This window comes from Chiloscyllium plagiosum, unplaced genomic scaffold (assembly GCF_037043375.1).
Source record: "Chiloscyllium plagiosum isolate Xiang-an unplaced genomic scaffold, Cpla_swu_hap1 HiC_scaffold_41, whole genome shotgun sequence".
NCBI lineage: Eukaryota > Metazoa > Chordata > Chondrichthyes > Orectolobiformes > Hemiscylliidae > Chiloscyllium > Chiloscyllium plagiosum.
In genome coordinates this window covers 43,852,713-43,866,026 of record NW_028270179.1, presented here as the reverse complement: position 1 = coordinate 43,866,026, position 13,314 = coordinate 43,852,713, and the positions used below count along the sequence as shown (strand labels likewise).

The window sequence follows — 13,314 nt, the reverse complement described above, 5'->3', positions numbered from 1 at the left end:
TACACGTCACTCCAGACCCAGCGCTCTGTCCATGTCCCTGACCCTGACCCTACACGTCACTCCAGACCCAGCGCTCTGTCCCTGACCCTGACCCTACACGTCACTCCAGACCCAGCGCTCTGTCCATGTCCCTGACCCTGACCCTACACGTCACTCCAGACCAAGCGCTCTGTACCTGACCCTGACCCTACACGTCACTCCAGACCCAGCGCCCTGTCCCTGACCCTGACCCTACACGTCACTCCAGACCCAGCGCTCCGTCCCAGACCCTGACCCGACACGTCACTCCAGACCCAGCGCTCTGTCCCTGACCCTACACGTCACTCCAGACCCAGCGCTCCGTCCCAGACACTGACCCGACACGTCACTCCAGACCCAGCGTTCTGTCTTTGACCCTGACCCTACACGTCACTCCAGACCTAGCGTTCTCTCCCTGTCTCTGACCCTACACGTCACTCCAGACCCAGCGCTCTGTCCCTGGCCCTGACCCTACACGTCACTCCAGACCCAGCGCTCTGTCCCTGACCCTGACCCTACACGTCACTCCAGACCCAGCGCTCTGCCCCTGACCCTGACCCTACACGTCACTCCAGACCCAGCGCTCTGTCCCTGACCCTGACCCTACACGTCACTCCAGACCCAGCGCTCTGTCCCTGTCCCTGACCCTACATGTCACTCCACACCCAGCGCTCTGTCCCTGACCCTGACCCTACACGTCACTCCAGACCCAGCGCTCTGTCCCTGACCCTGACCCTACATGTCACTCCACACCCAGCGCTCTGTCCCTGACCCTGACCCTGCATGTCACTGCACACCCAGCGCTCTGTCCCAGACCCTGACCCTACACGTCACTCCAGACCCAGCGCCCTGTCCCTGACCCAACACGTCACTCCAGACCCAGCGCTCTGTCCCAGACCCTGACCCTACACGTCACTCCAGACCCAGCGCCCTGTCCCTGACCCTACACGTCACTCCAGACCAAGCGCTCTGTCCCTGACCCTGACCCTACACGTCACTCCAGACCCAGCACTCTGTCCCTGACCCTACACATCACTCCTGACCCAGCGCTCTGTCCCTGACCCTGTCCCGACACGTCACTCCAGACCCAGCGCCCTGTCCCAGACCCTGACCCTACACGTCACTCCAGACCCAGCGCTCTGTCCCTGACCCTGACCCTACACGTCACTCCAGACCCAGCGCTCTGTCCCTGTCCCTGACCCTACACGTCACCCCAGACCCAAACCTCTGTCCCTGTCCCGACACGTCACTCCAGACCCAGCGCCCTGTCCCAGACCCTGACCCTACACGTCACTCCAGACCCAGCGTTCTGTCCCTGACCCTGACCCTACACGTCACTCCAGACCCAGCGCCCTGTCCCAGACCCTGACCCTACACGTCACTCCAGACCCAGCGTTCTGCCCCTGACCCTGACCCTACACGTCACTCCAGACCCAGCGCTCTGTCCCTGTCCCTGACCCTACACGTCACTCTAGACCCAGCGCTCTGTCCCTGTCCCTGACCCTACACGTCACTCTAGACCCAGCGCTCTGTCCCTGACCCTGACCCTACATGTCACTCCAGACCCAGCGCTCTGTCCCTGTCCCTGACCCGACACGTCACTCCTGACCCAGCGCTCTGTCCCTGTCCTTGACCCTGACCCAACACGTCACTCCAGACCCAGCGTTCTGTCCCTGTCCCTGACCCTGACCCTAGACGTCACTCCTGACCCAGTGCTTTGTCTCTGTCCCAGTCCCTACACGTCACTCCAGACCCAGCGTTCTGTCCCGGTCCCTGACCCTACACGTCTTTCCAGACCCAGCGCTCTGTCCCTATCCCTGACCCTGACCCGACAAGTCACGCAGAGTTGGCCCTCTATCCGAATTCCCGACTGACAGTAAATGCTGTGCTGGCTAACGCTGTCCAAGTCCCAGATTTGAACACTTTTTTTTTAGAAACCCACATGCTCTCGGACGCACTCTCTACCATTCTATCTGTCACTCCAGTCTGGGTGTGAATTGAATGAAACATGCAGGTGGAATTTGAGAGGGTGATGGGGTTTGGGTCAAGGGTTCTCGTGACCTTGCTGTCTTCTGTACCGCGTCAGGGTTCCTCGTCTAACGTATATGTTTTTTTTCTCCCACAACACCATCTCCTCTCCCCCCCTGCCCCCCCACACCCCACCAACCCGCTTGATTTCCTTCCACATCGACCCCTCGTTCCTCTCCCCCCCATTCCCTCCAAACTCAGGCTATGAGCTGTCCAAGTTGGAGAGTACTGTCGGGTCTCCGGAAAAGCCCCTTTCCGACCTCGGGAAGCTCAGCTACCGCAGTTACTGGTCCTGGGTCCTGCTGGAGATCCTGCGGGACTTCCGGGGCACGCTCTCCATCAAAGACCTCAGGTCGGTACCCTGCAGGTTTCAGGGTCAGCGCCGAGGGAGCCCCGCACTGTGGGTGGGTCAGCGCCGAGGGAGCCCCGCACTGTGGGCGGGTCAGCGCCGAGGGAGCCCCGCACTGTGGGCGGGTCAGCACCGAGGGAGCCCCGCGCTGTGGGAGGGTCAGTGCTGAGGGAGCCTCGCACTGTGGGAGGGTCAGCGCTGAGGGAGCCCCGCACTGTGGGAGGGTCAGCGCTGAGGGAGCCCCGCACTGTGGGAGGGTCAGCGCTGAGGGAGCCCCGCACTGTGGGAGGGTCAGCGCTGAGGGAGCCCCGCACTGTGGGAGGGTCAGCGCTGAGGGAGCCCCGCACTGTGGGAGGGTCAGCGCTGAGGGAGCCCCGCACTGTGGGAGGGTCAGCGCTGAGGGAGCCCCGCACTGTGGGAGGGTCAGCGCTGAGGGAGCCCCGCACTGTGGGAGGGTCAGCGCTGAGGGAGCCCCGCACTGTGGGAGGGTCAGCGCTGAGGGAGCCCCGCACTGTGGGAGGGTCAGCGCTGAGGGAGCCCCGCACTGTGGGAGGGTCAGCGCTGAGGGAGCCCCGCACTGTGGGAGGGTCAGCGCTGAGGGAGCCCCGCACTGTGGGAGGGTCAGCGCTGAGGGAGCCCCGCACTGTGGGAGGGTCAGCGCTGAGGGAGCCCCGCACTGTGGGAGGGTCAGCGCTGAGGGAGCCCCGCACTGTGGGAGGGTCAGCGCTGAGGGAGCCCCGCACTGTGGGAGGGTCAGCGCTGAGGGAGCCCCGCACTGTGGGAGGGTCAGCGCTGAGGGAGCCCCGCACTGTGGGAGGGTCAGCGCTGAGGGAGCCCCGCACTGTGGGAGGGTCAGCGCTGAGGGAGCCCCGCACTGTGGGAGGGTCAGCGCTGAGGGAGCCCCGCACTGTGGGAGGGTCAGCGCTGAGGGAGCCCCGCACTGTGGGAGGGTCAGCGCTGAGGGAGCCCCGCACTGTGGGAGGGTCAGCGCTGAGGGAGCCCCGCACTGTGGGAGGGTCAGCGCTGAGGGAGCCCCGCACTGTGGGAGGGTCAGCGCTGAGGGAGCCCCGCACTGTGGGAGGGTCAGCGCTGAGGGAGCCCCGCACTGTGGGAGGGTCAGCGCTGAGGGAGCCCCGCACTGTGGGAGGGTCAGCGCTGAGGGAGCCCCGCACTGTGGGAGGGTCAGCGCTGAGGGAGCCCCGCACTGTGGGAGGGTCAGCGCTGAGGGAGCCCCGCACTGTGGGAGGGTCAGCGCTGAGGGAGCCCCGCACTGTGGGAGGGTCAGCGCTGAGGGAGCCCCGCACTGTGGGAGGGTCAGCGCTGAGGGAGCCCCGCACTGTGGGAGGGTCAGCGCTGAGGGAGCCCCGCACTGTGGGAGGGTCAGCGCTGAGGGAGCCCCGCACTGTGGGAGGGTCAGCGCTGAGGGAGCCCCGCACTGTGGGAGGGTCAGCGCTGAGGGAGCCCCGCACTGTGGGAGGGTCAGCGCTGAGGGAGCCCCGCACTGTGGGAGGGTGAGCGCTGAGGGAGCCCCGCACTGTGGGAGGGTGAGCGCTGAGGGAGCCCCGCACTGTGGGAGGGTGAGTGCTGAGGGAGCCCCGCACTGTGGGAGGGTGAGTGCTGAGGGAGCCCCGCACTGTGGGAGGGTGAGTGCTGAGGGAGCCCCGCACTGTGGGAGGGTGAGTGCTGAGGGAGCCCCGCACTGTGGGAGGGTGAGTGCTGAGGGAGCCCCGCACTGTGGGAGGGTGAGTGCTGAGGGAGCCCCGCACTGTGGGAGGGTCAGTGCTGAGGGAGCCCCGCACTGTGGGAGGATCAGTGTTAATGTCACACTGGGTTCAGTCTCCCCTTCCTTGTCGCTGTTCCCCTGTTGCAGTCAGATGACCAGCATTACCCAGAATGACATCATCAGCACGCTACAGTCACTCAACATGGTGAAATACTGGAAGGGCCAGCACGTTATCTGTGTCACCCCGAAACTGGTGGAGGAACATCTGAAAAGCGCCCAGTACAAGAAGCCTCCGATTACAGGTACGTCTCTGCGGCCTCCTTCCATCCCTCCCGCCCATGACTAGGGGTCATGGTGCATGAAATACACTGTCCTGTCCCCTCCCCCTCTCTCTCTGGGACCGGGGTGTGTTAGATACACTGTCCTATCGCCCCCTCTCTCTCTCTGGGACCGGGGTGTGTTAGATACACTGTCCTTTCCCCCCTCTCTCTCTGGGACCGGGTTGTGTTAGATACACTGTCCTTTCCCCTTTCTCTCTCTGGGACCGGGTTGTGTTAGATACACTGTCCTTTCCCCTTTCTCTCTCTGGGACCGGGTTGTGTTAGATACACTGTCCTTTCCCCTTTCTCTCTCTGGGACCGGGCTGTGTTAGATACACTGTCCTTTCCCCCCCTCTCTCTCTGGGACCGGGGTGTGTTAGATACACTGTCCTTTCCCCCCTCTCTCTCTGGGACCGGGGTGTGTTAGATACACTGTCCTTTCCCCTCTCTCTGGGACCGGGGTGTGTTAGATACACTATCCTTTCACCCCTCTCTCTCTCTCTCTCTGCGACCAGGGTGTGTTAGATACACTGTCCTTTCCTCCCCCCCCCCCCCCCCCCCCTCTGGGACCAGGGTGTGTTAGATACACTGTCCTGTCCCCCCTCTCTCTCTGGGACCGGGGTGTGTTAGATACACTGTCCTTTCCCCCCTCCCTCTCTCTGGGACCGGGGTGTGTGAGATACACTGTCCTTTCCCCTCTCTCTCTCTGGGACCGGGGTGTGTTAGATACACTGTCCTTTCCCCCCCCCTCTCTCTCTGGGACCGGGGTGTGTTAGATACACTGTCCTTTCCCCCCTCTCTCTCTGGGACCGGGGTGTGTTAGATACACTGTCCTTTCCCCCCTCTCTCTCTGGGACCGGGGTGTGTTAGATACACTGCCCTTTCCCCCCTCTCTCTCTGGGACCGGGGTGTGTTAGATACACTGTCCTTTCCCCCCTCTCCCTCTGGGACCGGGGTGTGTTAGATACACTGTCCTTTCCCCCCCTCCCTCTCTCTGGGACCGGGGTGTGTTAGATACACTGTCCTTCCCCCCCCCCCCCTCTCTCTCTGGGACCGGGGTGTGTTAGATACACTGTCCTTTCCCCCCCTCTCTCCCTCTGGGACCGGGGTGTGTTAGATACACTGTCCTTTCCCCCCTCTCTCTCTCTGGGACCGGGGTGTGTTAGATACACCGTCCTTTCCCCCCTCTCTCCCTCTGGGACCGGGCTGTGTTAGATACACTGTCCTTTCCCCTCTCTCTCTCTGGGACCGGAGTGTGTTAGATACACTGTCCTTTCGCCCCTCTCTCTCTCTGGGACCGGGGTGTGTTAGATACACTGTCCTTTCCCCCCCTCTCTCTCTGGGACCGGGGTGTGTTAGATACACTGTACTTTCCCCCCTCTCTCTCTGGGACCGGGGTGTGTTTGATACACTGTCCTTTCCCCCCTCTCTCTCTCTCTCTCTGGGACCGGGGTGTGTTAGATACACTGTCCTTTCCCCCCCTCTCTCTCTGGGACCGGGGTGTGTGAGATACACTGTCCTTTCCCCCCCCTCTCTCTGGGACCGGGGTGTGTTAGATACACTGTCCTTTCCCCCCCTCTCTCTCTGGGACCGGGGTGTGTGAGATACACTGTCCTTTCCCCCCTATCTCTCTCTGGGACCGGGGTTTGTTAGATACACTGTCCTTTCCCCCCTCTCTCTCTCTCTCTCTGGGACCGGGGTGTGTTAGATACACTGTCCTTTCCCCCCTCTCTCTCTGGGACCGGGATGTGTTAGATACACTGTCCTTTCCCCCCTCTCTCTCTGGGACCGGGGTGTGTTAGATACACTGTCCTTTCCCCCCCCCTCTCTCTCTGGGACCGGGGTGTGTTAGATACACTGTCCTTTCCCCCCTCTCTCTCTCTCTCTGTGACCGGGGTGTGTTAGATACACTGTCCTTTCCCACCTCTCTCTGGGACCGGGGTGTGTTAGATACACTGTCCTTTTCCCCCCTCTCTCTCTCGGACCGGGGTGTGTTAGATACACTGTCCTTTCCCCCCTCTCTCTCTCTGGGACCGGAGTGTGTTAGATACACTGTCCTTTCCCCCTGTCTCTCTCTGGGACCGGGGTGTGTTAGATACACTGTCCTTTCCCCCTGTCTCTCTCTGGGACCGGGGTGTGTTAGATACACTGTCCTTTCCCCCTGTCTCTCTCTGGGACCGGGGTGTGTTAGATACACTGTCCTTTCCCCCCTCTCTCTCTGGGACCGGTGTGTGTTAGATACACTGTCCTTTTCCCCCTTCCCTCCAACTGGGACCGGGGTGTGTTAGATACACTGTCCTTTTCCCCCTTCCCTCCAACTGGGACCGGGGTGTGTTAGATACACTGTCCTTTCCCCCCTCTCTCTCTCTCTCTGGGACCGGGGTGTGTTAGATACACTGTCCTTTCCCACCTCTCTCTGGGACCGGGGTGTGTTAGATACACTGTCCTTTTCCCCCCTCTCTCTCTCGGACCGGGGTGTGTTAGATACACTGTCCTTTCCCCCTGTCTCTCTCTGGGACCGGGCTGTGTTAGATACACTGTCCTTTCCCCCTCTCTCTCTGGGACCGGTGTGTGTTAGATACACTGTCCTTTTCCCCCTTTCCTCCAACTGGGACCGGGGTGTGTTAGATACACTGTCCTTTTCCCCCTTCCCTCCAACTGGGACCGGGGTGTGTTAGATACACTGTCCTTTCCCCTCTCTCTCTCTGGGACCGGGGTGTGTTCGATACACTGTCCTTTCCCCCCTCTCTCTCTGGGACCGGGGTGTGTTAGATACACTGTCCTTTCCCCCCCCTCTCTCTGGGACCGGGGTGTGTTAGATACACTGTCCTTTCCCCCTTCCCTCCAACTGGGACCGGGGTGTGTTACATGCACTGTCCTTTCCCCCATCTCTCTCTCTGGGACCGGGGTGTGTTAGATACACGGTCCTTTCACCCCCCTCTCTCTCTGGGACCGGGGTGTGTTAGATACACTGTCCTTTCCCCCCTCTCTCTCTTTGTGACCGGGGTGTGTTAGATACACTGTCCTTTTCCCCCTCTCTCTCTCTCTGGGACCGGGGTGTGTTAGATACACTGTCCTTTCCCCCCTCTCTCTGGGACCGGGGTGTGTTAGATACACTGTCCTTTCCCCCCTCTCTCTTCCTGGGTCCGGGGTGTGTTAGATACACTGTCCTTTCCCCCCCCCCCCTCTCTCTCTGGGACCGGGGTGTGTTAGATACACTGTCCTTTCCCCCCTCTCTCTCTGAGACCGGGGTGTGTTAGATACACTGTCCTTTCCCCCTCTCTCTCTCTGGGACCGGGGTGTGTTAGATACACTGTCCTTTCCCCCCTCTCTCTCTCTGGGACCAGGGTGTGTTAGATACACTGTCCTCCCCCCGCCCCCCCTCTCTCTCTGGGACCGGGGTGTGTTAGATACACTGTCCTTTCCCCCTTCCCTCCAACTGGGACCGGGGTGTGTTCGATACACTGTCCTTTCCCCCCTCTCTCTCTGGGACCGGGGTGTGTTAGATACACTGTCCTATCCCCCCTCTCTCTCTGGGACCGGGGTGTGTTCGATACACTGTCCTTTCCCCCCTCTCTCTCTGGGACCGGGGTGTGTTAGATACACTGTCCTTTCCCCCCTCTCTCTCTCTCTCTCTCTGGGACCGGGGTGTGTTAGATACACTGTCCTTTCCCCCCTCTCTCTCTCGGACCGGGGTGTGTTAGATACACTGTCCTTTTCCCCCCTCTCTCTCTCGGACCGGGGTGTGTTAGATACACTGTCCTTTCCCCCCTCTCTCTCTGGGACCGGGGTGTGTTAGATACACTGTCCTTTCCCCCCCCTCTCTCTGGGATCGGTGTGTGTTAGATACACTGTCCTTTCCCCCCTCTCTCTCTGGGACCGGGGTGTGTTAGATACACTGTCCTTTCCCCCCTCTCTCTCTGGGACCGGGGTGTGTTAGATACACTGTCCTTTCCCCCCCCCTCTCTCTGGGACCGGGGTAAGGACAGTGTATCTAGCACACCCCGGTCCCAGAGAGAGAGAGGGGGGAAAGGACAGTGTATCTAACACACCCCGGTCCCAGAGAGAGAGAGAGAGGGGGGAAAGGACAGTGTATCTAACACACCCCGGTCCCAGAGAGAGAGGGGGGGGGGGAAAGGACAGTGTATCTAACACACCCCGGTCCCAGAGAGAGAGAAGGGCGAAAGGACAGTGTATCTAACACACCCCGGTCCCAGAGAGAGAGGGGAAAGGACAGTGTATCTAACACACCCCGGTCCCAGAGAGAGAGGGGGGTAAGGACAGTGTATCTAACACACCCCGGTCCCAGTTGGAGGGAAGGGGGAAAAGGACAGTGTATCTAACACACCCCGGTCCCAGTTGGAGGGAAGGGGGAAAAGGACAGTGTATCTAACACACCCCGGTCCCAGAGAGAGAGAGGGGAAAGGACAGTGTATCTAACACACCCCGGTCCCAGAGAGAGAGAGGGGGGAAAGGACAGTGTATCTAACACACCCCGGTCCCAGAGAGAGAGAGAGGGGAAAGGACAGTGTATCTGACACACCCCGGTCCCAGTTGGAGGGAAGGGGAAAAAGGACAGTGTATCTAACACACCCCGGTCCCAGTTGGAGGGAAGGGGGAAAAGGACAGTGTATCTAACACACCCCGGTCCCAGAGAGAGGGGGGGGAATGTTAGATACACTGTCCTTTCCCCCCTCTCTCTTTCTGGGACCGGGGTGTGTTAGATACACTGTCCTTTCCCCCCCCCCTCTCTCTGGGACCGGGGTGTGTTAGATACACTGTCCTTCCCCCCCCCCCCCCCCCCCCTCTCTCTCTCTCTCTCTGGGACCGGGGTGTGTTAGATACACTGTCCTTTCCCCTCTCTCTCTGGGACCGGGGTGTGTTAGATACACTGTCCTTTCCCCTCTCTCTCTGGGACCGGGGTGTGTTAGATACACTGTCCTTTCCCCCTCTCTCTCTCTCTGGGACCGGGGTGTGTTAGATACACTGTCCTTTCCCCCCCCCCTCTCTCCCACTGGGACCGGGGTGTGTTAGATACACTGTCCTTTTCCCCCTTCCCTCCAACTGGGACCGGGGTGTGTTAGATACACTGTCCTTTCCCCTCCCTCTCTCTGGGACCGGGGTGTGTTAGATACACTGTCCTTTTCCCCCTTCCCTCCAACTGGGACCGGGGTGTGTCAGATACACTGTCTTTTCCCCTCTCTCTCTCTGGGACCGGGGTGTGTTAGATACACTGTCCTTTCCCCCCTCTCTCTCTGGGACCGGGGTGTGTTAGATACACTGTCCTTTCCCCTCTCTCTCTCTGGGACCGGGGTGTGTTAGATACACTGTCCTTTCCCCCCTCTCTCTCTCTGGGACCGGGGTGTGTTAGATACACTGTCCTTTTCCCCCTTCCCTCCAACTGGGACCGGGGTGTGTTAGATACAGTGTCCTTTCCCCTCTCTCTCTCTCTGGGACCGGGGTGTGTTCGATGCACTGTCCTTTTCCCCCTCTCTCTCTGGGACCGGGGTGTGTTAGATACACTGTCCTTTCCCCCCCCCCTCTCTCTGGGACCGGGGTGTGTTAGATACACTGTCCTTTTCCCCCTTCCCTCCAACTGGGACCGGGGTGTATTAGATACACTGTCCTTTCCTCCTTCCCTCCAACTGGGACCGGGGTGTGTTAGATACACTGTCCTTTCCCCCCTCTTTCTCTCTGGGACGGGGGTGTGTTAGATACACTGTCCTTTCCCCCCTCTCTCTCTCTGGGACGGGGTGTGTTAGATACCCTGTCCTTTCCCCTCTCTCTCTGGGACCGGGGTGTGTTAGATACACTGTCCTTTCCCCTCTCTCTCTCTGGGACCGGGGTGTGTTAGATACACTATCCTTTCCCCCCCCTCTCTCTCTAACTGGGAATCCTGGTTTGCACAATGCCATTAACCCTGTGTTTTCTTTGTGTCTTGTTCCCGGTCTGTCCCAGTCGACTCGATCTGTCTGAAGTGGGCCCCACCAAAACACAAACAGCTCAAGCTCTCCAAGAAATGACTGGTGCGAGTTGGCTGGCAGCAGGAGGAGGAGGAGGAGGAGGAGAAGGAGGAGGAGGAGGAGGAGAAGGAATACTCTGAGTTGGAGGCCGAGCGGGGACAGTGAATCACATTGGGGTCTCCAGCTGGGGCTCATCAACACTGAGCGGGCCGGGGGTGGCCGGGAGAATGGACATCCCAGTGACCCACCCCCACCCCCAATCATCGCTGCCATTCCCCACCCCTGTGAACAGCAGTGTGGTAAACAGGGTCAACACTGGCTCACTCAGACCTGTGTGTGGGTGAGAGGGGGTGTGAGGTGTGTCTGTGTGAGAGAAAGGGAACTAGTGTCTGAGAGACAGGGAGCGAGTGTGCGAGGGTGCCTGAGAGAGAGAGAGAGAGAGAGAGAGACAGGGAGCGAGTGTGCGAGGGTGCCTGAGAGAGAGAGAGGGAGCGAGTGTGCCTGAGAGAGAGAGAGAGAGACAGGGAGCGAGTGTGAGGGTGCCTGTGAGAGAGACTGGGAATGCCTGAGTGAGGTGGAGCAAGGGTGAGGCTGGGAGAGGGTACGTGTGTGAGTTAGTGTCAGTGCAGTGTTGAGCACCTTTCACAGTGTGTGCATCTGCCAGCGCATGAAGGACCCAGCTCGGGACATTAAAGGGCCAGGCGAGAAAACACCAGAGAGGCTTTGATCGTGTTTTATCGTAACATTATCAGCAACACTCTCAGCTTGAGCATCCGGGCACCCAGCTACACATTCTCATTTCAGCAGTTCTGTGGTTGTTATTGTTCAAAGTTAGAATAAATGCTTTGTCTTTTCATATCCTTCCTCGCCACTGACAGTCTGGTTTAGAATGCTGTATCCAGCGGGTCAGCGCTGAAGGAGCCCCGCACTGTGGGAGGGTCAGTGCTGAGGGAGCCCCGCACTGTGGGAGGGGCAGCGCCGAGGGAACCCCGCATTGTGGGAGGGTCAGCGCCGACGGAGCCCCGCATTGTGGGAGGGTCAGCGCCGACGGAGCCCCGCACTGTGGGAGGGTCAGCGCCGAGGGAGCCCCTCACTGTGGGAGGGTCAGTGCCGAGGGAGCCCCTCACTGTGGGAGGGTCAGTGCCGAGGGAGCACCTCACTGTGGGAGGGTCAGCGCTGAGGGAGCTCCGCACTGTGGGAGGGTCAGCGCTGATGGAGCCCCGCACTGTGGGAGGGTCAGTGCTGAGGGAGCTCCGCACTGCTCAATTTAAAACCAGCAACACGGAACAAAATGTATCCCCTGCAATCATCTGTGAAAATTCGAGGGGCCAAGAACTAATTCAAGTAACAATTAACAATTTTATTTTCTAAAAGTCTAATAGAGAATAATTAACGAACAATTATTTACAACTTCCTCTCGCCTATCTTTTTGACCTTCCCCTTCTATAATACTAGTCCAAACCCCCCCCCCCAATTAAGTTTTACCAAAAATTTAAGTTTTCAAAACCAGCCTGCTATTTCATCTTCCACTTGGATCTTCCTGTGCCGCCTCCTCTTAGGGATTATGCTTCACAGATCACGGATCGATTAAGGTACCTTTTAAGAGGGCTATTTCTCGGTCAGCCTCTACATGCTGGTGACGTAGCAGTTCTCCTCCCAACTGATCAATTTTCCCCTCTCCAAAGCATCGGACTGTGTGATTGGCTTTTAAGATTGTCAATATGTTTAATTCAAATTGGATTGGAGTTTGGTGTTCTTTGGGGGGGGGGGGTATAATTTAAATCGACTGGCCAAATTCAAATCTGTTTTTGTCGTTTCCAAGCAACCAGCCAGCCTAGCTACTGAACCACATGCTACATGATATCTTGTTGAGAACATAGTGGGGTGCTGTCAGGTAATTCTGCTAGCTTTTTACTCTCTCAAATATACAGTGCACCCATATCTTTATAACGCCTCCCGCTTATGAAAAAAATGAACCATCATAGTGGGCGGCACGGTGGCCCAGTGGTTAGCACTGCTGCCTCACAGCGCCAGAGACCCGGGTTCAATTCCCGCCTCAGGCGACTGACTGTGTGGAGTTTGCACGTTCTCCCCGTGTCTGCGTGGGTTTCCTCCGGGTGCTCCGGTTTCCTCCCACAGTCCAAAGATGTGCGGGTCAGGTGAATTGGCCATGCTAAATTGCCCATAGTGTTAGGTTAAAGGGGTAAATGTAGGGATATGGGTTGGTTGCGCTTCGGCGGGTCGGTGTGGACTTGTTGGGCCGAAGGGCCTGTTTCCACACTGTATGTAATCTAATCTAATCTAATCTAATCTAATAATGAAAAGATGGCTTCTCTATTCTTTGAACACATTACCCTAACATACAGATAACTTTAATCTACGTTCATCCTAACTTCCAGTTTAACTTAATTTATTTAATGTTCTGTGTGTGTGTGTATCTCATCTAAACTTTCAGTTAAATCCGCGATAACACATCTGCGATTACATTCTTATGACCCACAACATGTATGATTTTGAAATTAAAAGTCTATAGCATGTCATGTTGCGGCTGTACGGGACATTGGTTAGGCCAATGTTGGGATATTGCGTGCAATTTTGGTCTCCTTCCGCTCGGAAAGATTAGATTACTTAGTGTAGAAACAGGCCCAACAAGTCCACACCGACCCTCCGAAGAGCAACCCACCCAGACCCCTACATTTCACCCCTGCACCTAACACTACGGGCAATTTAGCACTGCCAACTCCCCTAACCTGCACATCTTTGGACTGTGGGAGGAAACCGGAGCACCCGGAGGAAACCCACGCAGACACGGGGAGAACGTGCAAACTCCACACAGACAGTCGCCTGAGGCGGGAATTGAACCCGGGTCTCTGGCGCTGTGAGGCAGCAGTGCTAACCACTGTGCCACCGTGC

The 13,314-nt window shown here is 58.5% G+C and overlaps 1 protein-coding gene across 1 annotated transcript in view; it reads left to right on the top strand.

Moving 5' to 3' along the window:
* LOC122542054 (histone acetyltransferase KAT8) overlaps positions 1–11,261 on the top strand; it is an 86,263-nt gene extending 75,002 nt beyond the window's left edge. The window contains exons 9-11 of the mRNA XM_087981857.1: positions 2,248–2,398; positions 4,266–4,420; positions 10,397–11,261. Of these exons, the coding sequence (XP_087837983.1) occupies positions 2,248–2,398; positions 4,266–4,420; positions 10,397–10,461 (371 nt within the window). The 3' untranslated portion in view covers positions 10,462–11,261. The remainder of the gene's footprint in view (positions 1–2,247; positions 2,399–4,265; positions 4,421–10,396) is intronic.
* The last annotated feature ends 2,053 nt before the right edge of the window (positions 11,262–13,314 follow it).